This window comes from Thermobia domestica, chromosome 3 (genome assembly GCF_964235325.1).
Source record: "Thermobia domestica chromosome 3, izTheDome1.hap1.1, whole genome shotgun sequence".
NCBI lineage: Eukaryota > Metazoa > Arthropoda > Insecta > Zygentoma > Lepismatidae > Thermobia > Thermobia domestica.
The window spans coordinates 94,903,104-94,924,144 of NC_137456.1; the positions used below are offsets into that span (position 1 = coordinate 94,903,104).

At 34.5% G+C, this 21,041-nt stretch overlaps 1 protein-coding gene across 5 annotated transcripts in view; it reads right to left on the reverse strand.

Moving 5' to 3' along the window:
• Positions 1-21,041, reverse strand: part of LOC145680620 (DNA cross-link repair 1A protein-like) — a 77,902-nt gene that overhangs the window by 48,606 nt on the left and 8,255 nt on the right. For all 5 annotated transcript variants that reach the window (XM_081751302.1, XM_081751304.1, XM_081751305.1 and 2 more), the window contains exons 2-5: positions 14,305-14,753; positions 9,142-10,206; positions 2,828-3,106; positions 750-890 (exon numbers count right to left, since the gene is read on the reverse strand). In XM_081751302.1, coding sequence (XP_081607428.1) covers positions 750-890; positions 2,828-3,106; positions 9,142-10,206; positions 14,305-14,746 — 1,927 coding nt within the window. In that variant the 5' untranslated portion in view covers positions 14,747-14,753. The remainder of the gene's footprint in view (positions 1-749; positions 891-2,827; positions 3,107-9,141; positions 10,207-14,304; positions 14,754-21,041) is intronic.

Here is a 21,041-nt window from a genome sequence, read left to right on the forward strand (position 1 = left end):
CCCCCTTCCCCCTATTCGATAAGCCAATCTTACACCTTGTTTCCAACAATATGCTGGTTTAATGTGTAGCGGAGTCCAGAGGGATATACGGAATTCCTACTACTATCGTTAAACTTGGCGGCGACTCTGTGATAGTATTGGTCAAAATTTTAAAGTATTCGTTGGTCCCATTATTACTCTACATAAAATAATGAACTACTTCCAGCGATTATGTGGAAATTTTAGGTGGCCAGTGCATCCTATGGTACAGAATAACCATGTAGTCTTCCAAGATGACGATGTTGCCAACACACAGCCAGAGCTACTCAGGTATAGTTTGTGGAACACCAGAAGAAATTTCAATCCCCCTTTTTACACCCTTTCCTTCCCCTGGCCCGCTCTGTCTCATGATTTTAATATTATTGAACATATAGGTTCAGTTTTAGTTTTAGTTCTGCGAATCCGGTTCACTTTTCCTTCTTCATCACCGCTGACGCACCAACAGCTAAGTGTTTCTATTTAGTGACCGATGTGTATATGTTCTAAAATAATGGATTTTAATTTCCAGTCCGGGGAATTATTTTTGCTTACTCTAGAAGAAGTGTAATGGTTTCAATTTTGTCGGCTTCCAACATATCTTTGTTTTTTACCAAACCACAGGCGTCGAAAGGTTAAAAACCACTCCTCTAAACGATCATGTTAAGTACTATTAGGACCCATTTATTTTAACTGTAACTACAACACTGAATTTAATATTATGCCTTACTTACCTGTTATTGAACTGCAATAGATCGGCTTACAGAATGATGATTTCAAACCCACATAATGATCAGAGTGAAAATGACTTAAAAAATATGATGTAACATATGGAATATATCCATATCTGAAGGCATCGACAGCAAATGAAGTACCTGAAAGGAAAAGATGTATGTAATAGCAGTAGAAGAAAAGAAACACAATTATAGCTAATTATGCAAATGAGAGTCAAATTCGAATTTTCTATAGTTGTTAATGGTAGTGTAGATCAATTAGTTATTGGAAAATTCACGGTTTCAAATTAAGAACACTAAGAAAGTTATATGTAGCTATTGTTTAATAGAAGTTGAGAAAGTACGTAATCACGTAAGTTTATAATCATAATACTAACTTTACAACTGCTTTTCAATGGTGAATGCAATTCTACAAAACTAGTTCTACATTACGTATGGTCTTATAAAAAGAAGTTCTAGTGCACAGTATTTATGGTAGTAGATCGCTTAAAAGAAGAGTTGCCTGAGTACAAGGGATTTACATTAACAAGAATCCGTTTAAACCTCGTCATTTTTCAACTGGGCACACAAAGAAAAAGTAAATAAAAATTTTAAGGAGAGGAAATACTTTCATATAAGCTCTTGGCGAAGGAAGCACAAACAGACGAAATACTTAAGTGGAATACGCAGAATTGTCATATTTTCTAAGTGAGTAAATCATTTTTTTAAAAAAAATGAGAATACACATAGCGAAACACTGACACAACGTATATCTAAACTTAAGAATACTTGTAAAAAAAATAATAACTTAAAGTCACGAAGAGCCATTGGTGATATCATTTTCGCATCACTTCTGCAACATTCTCAAAATCAAATGTTTATAATACAAAGTTCGAGGGAAATATATACAGGATGGTAAGAAACTATTTGAACATACCTCGGGAGCTGATTCCCGACACCGAAACCGCAAAAAGTCGTCTGGAACTTTGGTCAGTGAGAGATAGTTTCGGCGATATAAGGTACCGAAAGCGTGGGGAAATGAACTTCAGAGGGCTGTAATTCAAGAACAACACAATGTAGAGAGTGCGATTTAAAACATGACACTCGAAGTCAAACCTGCTCGATTGAAAAATGTATGTTTCGAACCTCCGCAAGATGTGTGCGAGGTATTCCCCAAAGAAACTTAGGAATTCCCTATAATCTGGCAAGTAATTCCTATGACTGCTTATTTAACTTACGATACTCGTCGTTTTCTCCATCGCTTGAAATTCATCGCCAGTTGAGTGAGACATATGATGATTGTTCAAGGATGTGTCTAATTTTCGTTCGTGAGGTGCTACAGTTGTAAAAGGCAGAAACCGGTCTGACGACATGATTGAACGAGCGGGAAAACTTTTTTTGGAAGATCTCCGAATGAGTAAGGAGTTCATCACCTCCAAAGTTGGCATTTCCATGGGATCTGTGCACACTGTCGTCAAACCGACTTGTGCGAGGCTGAGATTGTCTTGGCTTGTTATCATACGACGTTATGCCTTCTTTGAACTGTTGCACCCAAGAATGCACATTAGTCACATCCATGACATCATCATCACGTATCTCAACTGGAGAAGCATTTCAAGTGGTGTTATACCACGTAAATAAATAAATAAATAAAAACCGAATGATTACACGTTGCTCTTGTAATGAAATAGTTGCCATTTTACGAGTATTGTAAGTATCAAAAACAGTCATCACTCTCACCGATGCCGCTAGAGTTCTGTGTGCCGTACGGTGTTTACCACCTCTGTCACGCATCGACAACAAGTGGTCGTGCATTTTAAAACTAACAGCACATTTCTATCTGTTACCAGTCCTGAGGAAAAAAACTGGAGGTGTTACAACTTGAGTGCGCCACGCACTTACCGAATTTCAAGTTTTTACCTTACGCAGTTTAGCCTTGGCATTGATCAGTCAGTCAGGACATTTTCCTTTATATATAAAAATGATACTTTAAGTGAAGTTTTTTTTTCCCCTTTCTTTTCCTACATGTATATTCAAAAGTAAAACATGTATGAAATTAACAAGAAACCGACACTTCAACCTAAAATATAACTTCTTACCTGGTATTCTTTTGTACTGGGGACAAATTTTACTTTTACCCCGACCAGTATAGTAAGTGTTGTTACTCGTTGCACTAGATGCCACAGAGATAAGAGAAGAGGCAGAATTTTCTTTTACCAACGTTTTACGATTAGAGATGTCCGTAGCTACTGACGACTGTGACGTAGACTGGGAGTCGTCATCTAATGTTATACGTGTCGACGCATTAAAACCTCTAACCCTCATCCGCTTCATAATATCGTTCCATTTTTCCTTTGATGATGTTCCATCAATTTGACCTTAAAAATAAAATAAATAAATAAAACAGCTTTAGCAGAGGGGAAAAAAGTTCCATCAATTTGACCTTAAAATAAATAAATAAAACAGCTTTAGCAGAGGGGAAAAAAGTTCCATCAATTTGACCTTAAAAATAAAATAAATAAATAAAACAGCTTTAGCAGAAGGGAAAAAAGCCTATAGAAACGAAATACTCTACCGTCAACTACAAAGATAAAGAAAAGTGAAAAACATATATGATACGCTACAAACATTAAAAATACTACAATAAAACCATACATCTCCTCTGGTAATGCTCAGATGCGTGGCAACGTCAATCTCTTCTAATAACTTCACTAAGCCAATCTTCTTAAGAACTTCCTATATTCTATGCAATGGTCATTGTCTTCCGCAGGTAGCCGCTGACAACAATGCACTTTATTGGACACTGAGTACACATTTTCCGTACTACTTGCACATTTTCTTCCAGTCAGGAGTTTGTAGATTTCAGTATCCATTCAATATAAAGCCCTTGAACATTTCACTATCATATGTGCACTCATTAGACTACACTTCATAATGGGAAGCCAACTAAGTTCGCTCATTCAGTATCAAGCACAGGGCTCATAGTGGACTGGTCTCTTGTAAATAGTTGAAAAGTGACCAAAAGCACACACGAAAAAGTTACCAAAATCTCATCATTCCCCCTTTTTCCTTTGTCAATTTCTCCATCACCTCTCTCTTCGTTGTTTTGTTTCATCTTTTCTTCTTTACGTACTTCTTTTTGAGCTTCTCCTTTCTTAGGTTTTCTAAGTATGCTTTGTAGTTACGGTAAGTAGACTCAGCAGATGTAAGAAGCTTCTGAGTAAGTAGAGCCAGTTCTGGTCTATTTCCGAATTTCTTCATCCCAGACATTATATTTAACTTAGCATTGAGAGTTCTCAAAGCCATGAAATATTCAAATTCATCATCTACTCTTACGAATATACAAGAAGCATAACACAAGACGAACATGATGAACCACACAAACACACACAACGTTGAGCGGAGCGTTAACTATTACAAGAGAAAACTAAAAGACTATTATGATAGACGAAAGAATAGACACAGAAGGGTTCTCAACCTCACCTTGAGAGTTGAAGCATCCATCCACTGTGCTTTAGAAAGAATAAAAGCTGAAGTGAGAATAAAGCTGACTGTTTCACATGTGACAGCAAATACTAAAGCTTTTAGAAGATAATGAGTAATAAGTTTCTGCCTTTTTTCATTTATTTTTATGTTTGTCTTAGAAAACTGCCAATGCAAAACATAAATCACTTGAAAAAGACACTTTACTCCCTAAAAACTAACTTTTAGTGACAAATTTGGAAAAAAAGTAAGTTTTAGTGACCAACTTGAAAGATAGAAAAAAAAAGTGACCTGCTATGAGCCCTGCAAGCATCAATCCATTTTGTTTTGTTTTTGTTATGGTGCTGGATACAGTAAAGTTATATCTGTGGGTATTTATTAATGGTAGAAAATCATAGTGATTTGACAATAGCTGTAAACAGTCTTAACGCAGTTTGTTGTTGGGTGTTATTAAATGTCGGATATAGTTTAACGTGTTGTTATATTTCTATTTAATCACCGATAGGTTTGACCTACACAGGTTATATGATGCATTATATTACGTTGCAAAGGTGTCATTAATCATTATTATTATCAAAGGTGGAGTTGTTAATAATAATAATAATAATAATAATAATAATAATAATAATAATAATAATAATAATAATAATAATAACGAAAGCTAAAAATTGATGGATTTAATAAAACCTATACGTATGTGCTGTGCTTGTTTTTATCCAGAATCTAAGATGACGCTACCTGGTAATATACAGTAATAGTTTGGTCAACTATCAGAATATCCACATTTGTTTAAATGGAGCTAACTTTTGATGATGATATATAGAAGGGAGTTGAACCTTTTTATAGTAACTACACACAGTATACATCAACTACTACTGCAAAGATCATAATGTATTTCCCTGCATGGAAATACAATAATAATAATATAAAATAAAAAAAAGCAACTTTTCAACAGGAAGTAAATTCTTAAAACATACATTCTAACATACAACAAAGCACTACATATTAATGAAAAAAGAAAACAACCGTATTTTTAACGCAACAAATCCTCTGTACATGCGAATTCAATGATATATAAAAAGAGTGAAAAAAGTGGTTGATTGAACAGACTACAACCTGGGATCTTTTGCATACCGGCCAGATTCGAGTCCAGGTCCATTCATCCACGTTTACACTCTTTGTGAATCATACAAGGTAATTTAAACAAGTGTTTGAATTCTTTAATTCACACCGATAAATGAAACACTGAACTAAAAATCAGACATTCCATTGCTTTACATTCATCGATCAGACTGATCCACAATTTATACACAGTTTTGAATATTCTACTATGTACGTTGAATCAATCGTTTGTCTTATCCTCTACACATCCTCTTTATCCTTTCTTTCTCTTTTAATTTACAATATTACTCTTACCTCACTATATTTTTCCTCATCCCCCCTGCTGGTATAGTGGCTACCAAGCGCAAATTTGGTGCACAGGATTCAGGATTCGATTCCCGGTGCAAGAGCATTTCAACGCATTATTTTCCATCTGGTTTGCAAGTGGTTTCCCTACGCTGCAATTATTATTAGCATTCTGTCATTATTGGCAGGTCACTTGCCGCAAAATGAGAAGCTTCCATGTATCACAGTCCTCAGTCAACCTCTTCATCCTTAGACAGGAATTTTCTATTTTAGCGCCGTCCATGAACTATAGCCTCTTTCGCCCCTCCCTATTTTTCCTGCCACCATACCTTCTAGCACATCCTTCATGGTACAGTCCGCAGTAAAAAAACAGCAACATGGGCATGTAAGTTTATTGTGAAACGACGAAGTCTTTTGCTCCAAAATAAGTGCAGGGGAGGACGCCGAGGTTTCTCCTGGCGTGATCCGTACCACTTAGACGTTATGTTGTTTCCCTGCGCTGTTAGGCGTAGTTTCACAATAAACTACATACTAATGTTGCAGGTTGTTTGCTGCGGACTGTACAATGTTTTCTTCAGCCAATGCCCCAACCAGCTTTTCTTCCTATTTTCAATTATATCTAATTTTTTTCTTTTTTTCCTACTATTTCTAACACTTCTTGATTTGTTTTCCGATCGAACAAGCTAAGTCTTTATATATATATATATTCAAAAGACTCTAGTCTTATCTCATCGTTTTTAACTAATGTCCATGTTTCTGCATCATACGAGTTCAATACTGTACACAAAGCATACTGAGTTTTTTTTCGTCTTAAATCTCTATTCAAAGACCTACAAAGCAACTTTTTTTTCTTCCCAAATGCTTCTCTCGCTAACCCTATCCTTGTTTTTATTTAACGTTCATACTTCATATTTTGACTAATACTACTACTCAGGTATTGGCAACTAAGTTTTCTGTTCTACTTTCTTTCCTTATACTCTATATTTGACACCGACTGCTGTGTTGTAAGCACTGAAATTATCAACATTTCAGCTATAAAATATGTATTTCCTGTTAATATTTTCTGAATAAGTCGATCAATCTAAGTATAATGTTTTTTTGTCTCAAAATTACTAATTACATATAGTTAAAGCAAAGAATTTTCTTTAATTTCTTTCTTCCTTATACTTAAGAGGCTTGACTTGGTATGTAGAAAAGATAGAAGAAAAACAGACACTCATATAAGTGCATGGATCGCTCTTATTTCAAAATCTAACCTTATTCATGGATAGGGAAGGAAACTTCGTCCCCATGTCAAGAAGGCTGCAAGCGTGCTCCAGCACTTTTTATATAACTATTATCCTTATCGTTATTTAGATCTATTTTCTTTTATTTTGCGTCGGACAGTTATGCTTATGCGTCGCACGGTTTAAGGAGTCGAATGATTAATGAAAGTAAATGATTACGAAGGAATTGGTAGAATGAGAATGGGGAGGAAACAAGAGAACTTCGATAAAACTCGTTACTACTGAGACATCCTGTCTCTCCTATTCATTATTTACAGTTTTTAGGCATCTGAAAAGACGAAACAAAAACTAAAGATTATAGATTAGATTTGTGTGTCCCATCTCTATGTTCCCCCACTGATTACCTTAAACTCTGGAATGCGTCTAAATTATCTATTAATGCCGAAATTTTCACTAGAAACCCTTATCTTCGTCGGTGGCTTACTTTTATTTTGTTTATTAATTATTATTATTATTATTATTACATAAACAAGCATTGCTGTTTCAATCTCCTCTTACGACTCCCGTATTTTCCTTACCTGTGATTAACACAGCAGTCTAAGAGCTCCCTTGTGACTATGCAGAAGCTAAGATTCCAATCCCACGTTAAGACGTCTCATATAGCTCCACTATTGAAAGGAACGCTAAACTTTAAACAAAAAAGCAGTGTTTGTTTACGTTTAAAAAAAATTAAAAATGGGAATCCTATTAAAATTTCAGCCTTAAATAAATATTTACATGCATTCCAGATTTAAATTAATAGTTATAATCATGCGTCAGAAAGTTCTTTAGTAGTTATGAACTGTTTAGTTTAATATACCACGATTATGCCCTTTAGACTAAGGAGCCAGACAACAAATGCAATAGAATGATGATGGAATAACTGGTGAAATAAAATTACTGGGTAGAAAAGGGATTCCATGAAAACTTACGGATTCAACGAACTCACAGAAACTAAGACAGAACCAGGGACTTCAGAATGATCTCACTACGTCACTATTTCTCCTGTTGCGTTATGTCTAAATGTATATGGATTAAGTACAAGTTTTAAAAGAGAAAAAATAATGATTTCACTTTCATGTGGGAAAAAAGTAGAAATACATAAATTTGAAGAAACTCCTCATAAATTCAATTAACGATCGTGACGAATACGCTTAAACACTTAACTGTATACTCTTGTTACCTTTCAGACGGCAATTTAGCATGATAGAGCTAAAGAGTACCGGTATGTCAAGGAATAGGCAAAACGTTATAAGTAGGGACACGAGTTTTTCGCACTAAGAATTTGAAAGTTTCGCGTTTAGTTTTTCATATTTCGCGTTTTGTCGCATTTTCCAAATGAAGTTTAGTATTTTGTAGTATATTTTAAATAAAAAATTAAACTGAAGGAAAACCAGTAACTAAACTTACTATGAGTAGGAAAGTTTTGATGTCTTCTGAAAACACATAGGCACAAGTGACATTTAAGCATTAAACATAAGCATGTTAAAGGTTTTCACATTTTCCCCTTTCACTGTTGTACGTTTGCACTTATCACCAGTCCATACTTGAAGGAAAGGAAAGAAAGAAAAAAAAAAAAAAAAACAATTGGCATTGCTTGTTGGAAGCCATACATATGTAAGTGCATTTACAACGAAATTCAAGCAATCATCAAGTCGGAACTCCCCATCCAGCGGCGATGCTGATAGCTATCGCGCAACATGTTCTATATAGCCGTGTCAGAATTACTGAAAATGCACAGATCATGCCACGTTCTATCGTTCCGGCAACCGAAAACTAGCGTTTTAAAATTAATGAAAATGTATTTTTACAATTTCGAGTATTGTTAGAAATTTCGCGCAGAACTGCCAATTTCGCGTTTTATCGCGCAACGAAAACCAATGAAAATACACAAAGAATACCATAAAACGTCAAGAAACTGAAAATTACTTAATTCTGACACATTTCATTTTATCGCGCATTGCGAAAAACTCGTGCCTCTAGTTGTAAGAAAAACATCTGCGTGTGCCTTTATGAATGCATGGTGAAGTTGATATAAGCTGAATCGAATATTTGAGATTGTAAGACGGTAATTTCAGTTGAAAAAATATCAACAGAAGTGTTTTGTTAGAAAAGTAGAAAGAAAAACCTCTCCTGTAAGCAAGATAGAAAATTATGAGTTACACTATTTTGCATTAGAATGATAGAATTATGGTAATTCAATGTGTTGCTTAAAAAAGATATGCGAAGTATTCAATAAGCTTCTGTGACGTACTTACCTCCAAGAGAAGTAGAAGGTTCACCCTCTTCTAATGGTAATGTTGCTGACTCGTCTTGCTCATTGTCTTTTTTCTTAGGCTCGATATATGCTAAAATAGACAACTGAGTTTGACCGCCACTTCCCTTCTTTCTCTTCCTCATATTTGCCATTGAAAACGAGAACTTTGGCTGAATTAAGCTTTTAGGGTCACTTGTACATAAATTTTTGTCCTTTTGAGGCACTTCTGAGACACTACAATTAAAATTCACTGTTTTATTGCATTCACACGATGAAATTTGCACTGAATCTACATGTGTATTAGGTTTACTGTCTATTTCTAATGATTGCCAACCTATATTTGAGCATGTCATGTTTACTTTTACAGGAGTTTGTACATGATCATTTGTTTGTAGCTGAATATCATCTTTCACAGGGGATAACACGACCGATAAAGACGCTTTCACTTTACTAGCATCGTTCGTGTCTTCAGTACAAACGTTTGTTTTACACGGAATTTTTGCTACTTCAACGCTCGTCCCACTATTAACTACTTCTTGTACTGCTTTATACTGTATCACTGCTTCACAGTGTAACTGGCACCTATCATTATTACTTTCTTGAAACCTGTCATGTGTAATATTATTTTCACATTCAGAATCTTCTCCAGATTTACCGGCACCACAAACCTTATTTTCCTGTGCCAAAACACATGTTGATGCAGAACTATTATTCGCTTCAAAAACATTAGCGAGTGTTCTACAAGAAGGAGTTGACGTGAGGTCCATACACTCTACGCTGTCCGAAGTACTTAAAGTGACCCCATTTCCTTCACGTTCAAATAATCGTTTTCGAACAAGTGTTAAATCTGAGTAAGCAACCTGTTTATTTGCTTTTTCTAAGGATTTACTCTCTGAGGACGAAGTGTCTTTAATGTTTTTCGTTTCATTTACTTTTGTTGAAGGTGTGTAGTTATTTCTCACATTTGCACTATCTCTTGAAGCTCTCAACACTGCCAAATCTCTATGCGAAAAATCCTGATAATGCCTAGGATTGTCATCGTAACAGTATTCTCCTTTTGGACAGTCTATAAAAAAAAATCGTAAAAAATTAATAATAAAATACGAAAAACAAACACTTAAACGAATTCTACAATTATATTTATAATGCATCATACATTATTTACCAGAAATTTCAAATACAAATGAACTGCAGATTTACTAGCTATGGTAATAATTTTGCCTAAAATTGGTTTATTACAACACATGAGATTTGCTCCATTACTTAAGAAAAAGAGAGAAAGAGAGACAGCAGTTTTACAAGATCTGAAGTTCATACATTCTATGTTATCTGAAATACTTGTCACCATTTCCTTGATATTTAAATTGGAATATTACTGTTTCAACTACAATTGTGCATCGGATCTCTCCCGGAAACTTGAACATACCTGAACCCATTTACACTCAAGAAACTACTATTATTTCAACTGAAAGTTTAGCAAAAATTACACTACGCTGATCCCTCTCGTGAATTTTAACAATGAAGAAAAACACATTCTTAATAAATAATACAACTTGTAATCAGTTTTGACATAAAATGTGCCTACATAAGCACAAACAACGATTAATACTTATATGCACGTGTAAAAAAGGTTACATATTATATATATATATGGGTCATTCTTATTTAATTCCAGCAGGTCATGCAAGAAAAAAGTCAGAAATTATTTTCAATAAATGACAAAAAGAATATTTTTGTTATGATCCTTAGAACTTCTTAGTAAAGATTCCATGTTTTGGCGTACACTTTTCACTTCCATTTTACGAAAAATTAACGTTTTTAAAAAGATGTCATAATTCATGTCACTTACGTTACCATATGCGCTTCTTCACTAAAAAGAGTTATTTTGTGCTTGTGAAAGTGGTTTATTTTGCAGAACTAGACAAGATATGCATTATGGCGTGAAACAAATAGTTCCTTACGGCTTTCATGGAAGGATGTTTACTACAATGTACGAAAGTAGTGTCAAGCAAGAAACATATGTTGCATGTACACTCATGTACAAAATCATTGTCGCATATCTATAAATATGTTGTTGTAGGAATATAATTTGATAACGAATTCGCCCAGTATTTTTTACAATGTTAGTATGTATACAATCGGCAAAGATATGTATGTGGCAAATTTCATGTCAAAAAAGCAGTAAATACGAACAATAAAACGAAAATAAAACTTTCTTGTCCACTTAGCAACATTTTGTTTTACTCATTCTAATTTTCGTATTTATAATTCATTTCCTCTGAAATTCACCACAAATACACATTTCCCGATTATACACAAATATCAGTATTAATAGTACTCTGCAAAATCATTATCAAATTATACTCTTACAAGAAGACAGTTATAGACATGCGACAATAATTTTGGACATCAGTGTACATACAATTACTGTACTAAAGTTTAGATTTTAGTAGACGAAAGAGAAGAAAATTAACTTCTAAAACACCTATCAGACTTAACACTGAAATTTTCCATTTTCTTCCGTCTCAGTATCTACCTATTTGCAGATAAAATACACCAAGTGCGCAGAAAAAGTTATATATTCTCTTCATTACCCTTTTAAATTAATGTATGTTTCATTTGTATTTTTAAAATATTTTTAAATTTTCTCTTATATTTTAATATAAAAGAATAAAATCATAATAATATATTTTAAATAATCTCCCCTGTACTTGACACATTTATGAGAATGAAAAAAGATTAGATTATATAATGAAATAGTCCATAACAAAATCATGTTTAAGAATCTTACCAAAATTTAATTTAAAACATAAAAATGACTTATTTGAACTTTTGCACCAAACGTGCTATTGCATTTAATAATTTCAGCACAGTAGTAGTTCAGCCAAAGTAGTCAAAAATTGGATTTTTATGTTTTTTTAAAAAATAAGCCAATCCGACGAATTTTACTACAGATTCAAGCCCGTCGATCGGCGTTCGTTTTTCGTTAGATTGAAAGAGAAAATTATTCATCACTTTGGAGTGGAGATTGTTATTTATATCACTGTGCTACAGAATGACAATTATTGATGAAATAATTCGTGTTCTATGTCAGAGGCGTTCTCTGAAGTCACATAAGTTACTATGGTTACGTAAGTTACTGAGACATTGGTAACGTATGTGACATTTTGTGTATTTTAAAAGAAAACTTAATCAGATTACTAACTTTGAATGCAATCTGTTTTAATACTTTAGAAAGATAGGTCAGAACTTCAGAATATACTAAGTATAATTTTTTACCAACATAGACAGTTCTGAAACATTGGTAACTTACGTGACACATATTAAACCTACTTACGCATTCATCCATGTTTTCTTCAACAAGATCAAAAACGTATAACGAACATCGGTGCTATTGATTACACTCAAGCATGAAACATTCAGAGAACAAAACTAACCATGTCACGTTGCATTTTGAATCCTGGCATGTGTTGAAAATTCACAGAACCAGAGAGTAACTTAAGTGACAGACAATTACAAGGCAGAAGTTTCATTTTTTTAAAAAATAAACAAGGATACTCACTAAAAAAAGAAAAGTTACATTTTTCATTTCTACAAAAACTTCTGATTACGATCGTAATGATTTTATTTTGCATTTCATATTTGTCACGGTAGAATAGCTACTTTAAACTTTGAAAATACTATTGGGGCAGGTAACTTAGGTGACAAAATTGCTAATTTTTATATTATTTTCAAATAACTCTGAGATATATTTCCCTGCTAATTCTGTTCCAAGGATTAACAGCAGCTATCCTATCTCCCTTTAAAACAGAAACTTGATCAATTAAATTTTGAACATCCTACGAAGTTGGACATAGCATGTTGCAATTTTCATTAATCACCCGTTTCCTTAGCCTAATGTACATACCTTAAGACGTTAAACTAATATATTTTAGTCATTCTTACTTAAATATATTAGTTTAACGTCTTAAGGTATGCACATTAGACTAAGGAAACGGGTGATTAATGAAAATTAATTATTACGAAATTATTAATTTTTATGCCCTTTTACTGAGAATCGAACCCAGGACCACGTGTATCAAAAGCACACGTTAGCTACTAGGATCAGGAATTAAGATTTTCTGGGCTTTTGGTATCTGTGGCCATTTAGCCCGTCACATATATGAAGGATGAAGCACACTATCCGATGAAAGGGAAGGAAGGAAGCGGCATGGGACCATTATGTTAGGTACCATCTCGGCATTTGTCTGGTGTGAATGAGGTAAACTTAGGAAAACATCACTCAACGTGGCTGGCCTGAAAAAGCCGTTACACTTTTTCGACAGTGTCCCCAGGAATCGAATCCAGGGCCGCTCGCACCAAAGGTGAGAGCGTTAGCGACTTCGCCACGCGAGGCCACGCACTAGCTACTAAGCCAGTAGGGGGACTAACAGTGACAAATATGCCACATTTACTGAACTTCCATCGGTGCTAAATCTCTATACATTAGAGAAAATACTTTTCATATGAAAGTAGACAGTAGGGGGAAACGCTTTCTTAAATATATGCTGCACTTTACACATATTTCTCCTAGTGAGAATGTATTATTTAAAATTAACACTATTACTTAGTTACTGAGATGAAACCGTCATATAAACTTATTAAAAATAACTGTCATGTGCGTTTCCGAAAATATCGCATCTAAAGGGGATTAAGATCGGCAATTTTAAAATATAGTTTCGCATTCTGTATTCATAAAATGGCCAAAGTGTATGAAACAATTTGAACCCTTTGCAATGAATTTTTAACTTATCTTAATCTGAAATGTGTATCCGGAAGAGGGAGAAGGATTTCATTTTCTTTTGTAAAGAACAACGGCTGCACCCTGTAATATGCATTATTAAACATTGAACCTGGATTGATCTTATTTCTTTCATTACACTTTGATGCAAGTACACATCATAAGTGGAGGGAAGGAGTGGATTGAATTATACGTTATAAACATATTCCATAAACATTTATTCTTCTCGTGCAAAAGCAGGCATTTCTGCTAGTATAAAATAAAATTCAAATATTGTGGAAAAACAGCTTTGCCTATATTTCTAAAATAGATTACTGGCCTCCTTCATGACGAATTATGACTATCTTAACAGCAATAACAATATTAATAGCTTCTAGACCTTACCTTCTGAATTCTCTGGAACAGCACACCTAGACAAATGTGCCTGTGGAGTAATCTTTAATATGTCAAAAGGTACTTGACACAGTGGACAATATTCAGGATCACTTCTTAGTTGAGCAAAATTCCTTGAGCTTTCTTTTATGGAGGCTTCCAACTTACTAAAAGTACTTTCGAAACTATTGAAATTATTGCTTTGAACTTTCTCAGTTTCGCTTGGCGATTTTTTAATAACTGCCTTCGGCGCATTATTTTTCTTGCTTGCAGGTTCTTTAAAATAATCACTGAGTCCTTTTTGCTTGGATAATAAATTTCTTCTTGTATTTTCCGATAAAACAGATCCTCGAGAACTCATCTGGGATGGTGAGGGAATAGTTGCAATTTTCTGTTTCTTGATTGAAGGTACAAATTCGCCCAAAATATCATCGTCATTTTCGTCCATCCCCATTAGGTATCTGTAAAATTAAGTATATGCAATGACTAAACAAAAACGTAACGGAAGTAACAAAATGCCCTGCAAATATTTTATGGGTCTTTCTCAACATCCTACAGCATATTCCCGCAGCTACACAACACATCCTCCTGTAATGATTTCATTCAGAGACAGTCAGCAAATAATTTTGATACATGACTTGCGATATCTAAAACAATCCGTGCTGAATGTGGCCTATCTATAATGTAAAACATAAGAACTTCTGGAAAGTAGAAAGTTGATTTCTCACAATAACAAGTCAATTGCTCTGTTATTTTACACTCATACTTAGCTCCTTAGCTCGACATCTACACTAGACCAATTTAATCATGCGCATGAGATAGTAATATTCTTCATACAGTGAATGAAAATTATCATATTTGAAAATATTCAAAAGTCAGAAGATCAGCGAAGTGTTCCGAGGCACTCCTCACCTCTTTTTCGAAGCACCTGAAGAAAATTTTGCTGCTAAATAAAAGATATGATGAATACGATTCTCTTCATCCTGTAGAATAAAAGGATGAAATACACTTGTAGTTCGATAATAAGATGTCCTCCTCTTTCTAGTTTGTGGGTAATAAAAAGTCTTTTCTATATGTTTGCATAAGATCATAAATAATGAACCCTAACTGAAGTCCCTGAACTAAAATTCAATTAAGAATCATTAACAGATGCTATCGACCCGCCAGCAGATAGAAAATTTTGCGATTTCAATACTCCTTATTTCATCTAACAGTAACTTTTGTTTCTGGTTAGAACTATGATTATCATCCTTCGAACGCTAGGATTTTGCAGTTGTAGTGGTAAACTAGCAGTATTCTTTCTTTTTCCTAGCATTCCGCGATACTCACTTTTCAGCATGCGGGAAAGCAAGCACTGTTATTATTGGCTAAGATTCTTTACTTGCATCCTTTTCAGCCAATCCCGTATCGTGTAAAGCATGTCTACTATTTTTCCTTTGTCTGCAAGCCCGCTCAGTGTGTGCGTGTGAGAGAGAGCGCAGTGGGAGAAAAAAGAAGAAAGAGAATCTTACGCTCGTCGCTCGTCTTAAAACGTTAAAAGATAGTTCTTGGTGACAAAAAGCAAACAGAGGGGTTCAGCCATCAATAGTCATGAACGTATAGCGTAGTCCAAATCCTGTGATATAAATGGAATAGTTGCATAACAACTATATGTAAGTCTTTGCGAGTCGTCCATATTTAATGGTACCAATATCTTCAGTGTCTGGAACTGTGAGTTACCAATATATTTGAAACGAAGGAAGCAGATAGTTCAAAGCATAATAGTTTTGCAAGAGTGATGAAGTTGGTTTGCCTCCTTCTGTTAATGTGATTTTCATCCTGGTCTGCAGTGAGTAAACAGGAAGCTATCTTACGTAAGTCACGTGGATTGGAAGTTTGTACAGTGGCGCAGTGTAGTTGTCGCAAGTGTTAAAAAAAAAAGTCAAATAGTCATTATGGTTTTTTAAAGAATAATAAAGTGTTCGATTGCAAGAGTCCAAGTATATATTATACACGAATTATTTCCGTCCCATAAACTACAGCATATCGAAATAGGAATACGAATACTAAGAAAGTAAAACGGTTACGATCCTGTCACAGGTCACACAATATTGAGTTTGTATTGTCTTAAGGCCAGTCGTTGGTTTCATTATTAATATTTACGTATAGTAATTATCATACAATTCACGGGCGTCTCTGACGGGGGACCTGTCCCCCCCCCCCAGTATTTTGAAGTACAAAATATTCAATACTTTAATCTAATCCTACTAACGACAGAATAAAATATAAATATCCTAATTATATTTATTTGGAATATAATTTTCAGGCTGTGAAACGATTATAATAAGAGTTCTTGATATACCTAAGGGGGTCCGTGAAGGTAAGCAGAAAGGTAACAAATAGAATCGAAGATAATAAACAGGTGGGCTAGGTAGTACCGTTTAAATCAGTTTCTTTGATGTCCCCCTCAAATTTTACATGGCAGAGACACTAGTGATACAATTGTCATTCTTAGTCGATGTTCAATTCTTTTTTCAAGTGCAGCTTATCGAGTCTTTAATAAATAAGTATTCAATTAAAAGGATTCGATCCTAAAGTACTTCTGTTTTTCTCATCCAGTTAAAAAAAAAAAAAAAAAAATCCTCGTAAAGGATTAGTCATTTTGTACGTTGTTGGAGCTTTCTTCATTACATATCTGATTAGCTCATGTGTGTAAAATCTAAGAGCACGGCATGTGTCAATATTTAATAGTTGGATGGTTATAAGTAATAAAACGAAAAATTACACCGTCCTAACGTGCTCTAAAAAGTCGCGTCTGGCAGTTTCCTCAGCAGCTCAGGTTATTGACAGTTCTGCGAATTTGGTTATCGAGGATTAAGGCGTTATTGGGCAAATTTTCTCATCTGTTGATACGAAGTTAACAAATGTGGTATTGTATTTTTTAAATTCTGATAACTTGCATGCTGTTCAAGCTTAAAGGTGAGTAGTCCTTAATCCCACTGATACCACAGCCAATAACTCAGCAAACTGATGATGATGTAAAGTACTTGCTTTGTAATAAAATTCGTAAATAGAATTGTGAAGCAACTTGTTACTGTTCTACAGATTTCAGATTCTTCGTATTATCTGTCAAGAATTAAGTATTTCGAAAACATATAAAACTGAAAATCAGATGGCGGTAGGTTCTGTCAAAACCAAATTCTCCCCTTGAAACCAAACAGAATTCAGTCATGTTAACAAATTTTAAGCCTTATTGAATCTAACAATAAGCAAAAAAGTCAAAATTAAAGGAAGTTGTGCTAACAATGACTGTGTAAATTTTTCAGCTTGTGTAATAATGCTTTATTTTTCTTAATTCACTCTGTCCAGATTCAACGTAAAATTTCCGGTCTGGTAAAAAATATATTTGAAAACATGTCTGTGTGTCAATGAGGACCTTCTGTGTAAAATTTTCACATTCATTACGTGGTTCTTTGATTCATGTACATGTCTAGATAAACCAGAAATTGCTAGAACTACTCCTTTAGTGTGCTTGATGAGTTCCTTCAGAGGTGAAGAGAAAGAGCTGAAGAGTGTCTCGAAACAGTTCATTGGTTTTTCTTCAACTTTTTGATGTTTTCAGGCACAAAAACTTTTCCTACACTGTAACAGATATACATCCCATCGTAAGAATTAGTAATATCATTCATACATATTCATTTCATAATTTTATTTCAACAGAATATCTCTAGTCATTACAGAATTGATAATAATAATAATGATAATAATAATTTTGTTCGAACTACCGTTATACGTACTCATAAGTGTATCTGAACAAACAAACAAAAAAGTATATTCTACATAAATTTAATGATAATAGTAATTATTATTACCTCCATTTGAATAAAAGGTATGTAATTATACACAAAACGAGCTGTAACAACCAGTATCACATGACTGTTATCAATCGAAAAACACGAAATGAAAGAATGATTTAGAACCCAAAACAGAACTAAGGACTTCTCCAAAGAGTGCTTTCGGGATAAACTGCTAAAGAGTAAGCAAAATTCACAAGACAATGATCATCTATGTAGTACAAAAGTACGTGATGTTCAAATTAACTTTCGAAAATTAAGTCCTTCGGTAACTCCAGCCGTTGACTTAAAAGACAAACCAGTGCAAAATCAAAGAACAAAAAGAAAAGAAAATTAGCGTGAAATTAAATACTTCGCACAAAATAAAACATGACTAGACTTCGGATCGATATGCACTAAAAAACGGCAAAATATGCATTCAAATATGCGCTAAAAATGACGAAAATATGCAAATATGCACTAAAATTTGTAAATATGCACTATTTAAAAGCTAAAGTTAAATGAGGAAAAAGAGAAAAAAGTTGTATTACATGACCAACATGTACAAGCATAAGCATATAATAAAACCTACCTAGCGAAATTGAACGGGACTCTCAAAAATTTCCATTCAAGGTTTTAAAGTTAACGAAGATAGATGTAGGCCTATGTTTTAAAAAATTAAGTGATGTACATACATATAGTGGATACAGCGAGATAAAATAAAATGGTGTACATAGGCCTACCGTCAGTGGCGTATTTACGATTTTGTTTCGGGAGGGGCTTTGCTAACTTTCAGGGGGGGCTTTTCCTGGAAATGTGAAAATTCTGCAAGATTTTTCATTTACTTTAAGATTTCGGGGGGGCTTAAGCCCGGAAGCCACCCCCCTAAATACGCCACTGCCTACCGTATTCAATTACAGTATTTATTTGTTCTACGAATTAATATACATAAAACTTACGATAAACAAACAAACAAACAAAAAAAGCCTACCTACGGTTTCAAAGGTCAAGACAAAAAGTAGATGCTATGCTCTTTTCAGCGCTTTTCCCTCTAATGTCTGCTCCCGAGCTCCTCCGTGGCTAAGCGGTTAGCGTACGCGCCTTTGGCGTGGGAGACCCGGGTTCGATTCCCGGCGGGAGCTCATGTGGTTCGGATTCCACGTTAATCAGTAGGTCCACGTCTCATATAGCCTCGCTGCTGAACGGGACGTTAAACTCAAAATCAACTCAACTCTAATGTCTGCTCCCTTTTGAACTTTTTTGTATATTATGCTGCTTGTTCCATGTCTCTAAACCAGCTAGAGAACGAGTTATTGGTATTTGGAAATTACTATGTGAATTGCACTTCGCTCAAAAAGTCGCACGGTATCTAGGGCCTTACATGGCGGTGGACTAAAGGTTAAATATGCAGGGTAACAAGCAAGCCCACAACTAGAGGGGGGCTAGGGGGCCTGCCCCCTAAACTTTTCGTGGCTCCTCCAGACCTCAATACGAAAAACACAATTTAGATATTTGTAAGAGAATTTTTGATGACTTGACCCCCCTAATATATTCATGCCCCATGGCTGATTTCGGGTCTTGTCACAAGTAAACAAAGACCTTTACAGAGAACGTAGTTCATATATCTAACCTTTTACAAAATGTCGAAAAATTTTCTAAATGCTTGAAAATTCCGGAATTTAAACTTCCCATTAAAAGTATATTTTAACATCTGTTCTTCGCAACACAGGTTCCGCCTAATCAAGAGAATTTAACTATGTTCTTTTACCTTTAAATTCATGGGACAGTTAAATATTTCCGTTTTAAAATATTTCCGTTTAATAAGGGACCTATTGAAGGCGGTTTCTACTGTATTAATAACCTGTATTCAAAAACCTTTAAAAGAAAATAAATCCACTTGAAATTGCTTTTTGTATCCAATTATGTGTAAATCCCAAAATATTTTCTCCTAGCGTAACATTGTCCGTTTCAAACAATAATAATTTGCAATGTATAATATTGATACTTTAAAATGGAATAAAGTGATTTGAGCGAGGCATGGAGCATGAATGGGAAGAAGGTAAAGTTATCGAAAACATAACGGAAGAGTTAGTAGAAGAGTTACGTTTTGAGAAACCGAGATGCGTATCAAAGCTACACAAGCTTATATTTCAAAATTATCATGAACTCCTTAAAGGGAAACTTGGGAACTTATCTCCTTATTTCAGAAAGTAACTGCTATGACAAGTTTTAGATTTTGTAAAGCAAATATTTTAATTAATTTAGAGATCATTTCCAAAGGGTTGTTCATTTCTTCTTGAAATACATTCTTCAACGGTTTCTTTAGGATGAACTCTGTCGAGTATTTAAAAAAAAAAAAAAAAAAAAAAAGCCACATCTGAGTTGTTTCACAGTTGTAAAAACTACTTATTATGCTTGAAACTGCTGAAAATATAAGAAGGCCAAACAATTGAGCGCTGCTGACGTTTGAGCTTTTGCTGTCGAAAATAATAGAAATGTCCTCTTCTCAAATCAAGCTTGCTTACTTTGAAAATATTACTTATTTAGCATACACTTTGCATCATATATTTTCTTCTTGAATTGTTAACGTCTTTCAACTTCAATCCACTATTTCAGAAGATTTTTCGGGCCCATTTAGTCGTAGTGCGACATTTCTGTCCAATTTTTGTCCATTTTTGTCCATCCAAGAATTCGATTTTGTACCATTCAAATTAACAAAGGAGGTCCATTTAGGGATGCGAACGATACAAGATTTGTGGCTGTCTCGTCTCGAAAATGTACTGTAAAAGTGATGTCTCGACTCGATAAATGTATATTTCTCGTTGGAAGGGCCGTGTCTCGACTCAAGTTTTGTCAGGAAAATCCTGTCTCGACTCGTCTCTTGTGCATCCCTTGCCATTTCAAAATTTCCGCCACTTCGATCACTTGTAGGGAGAC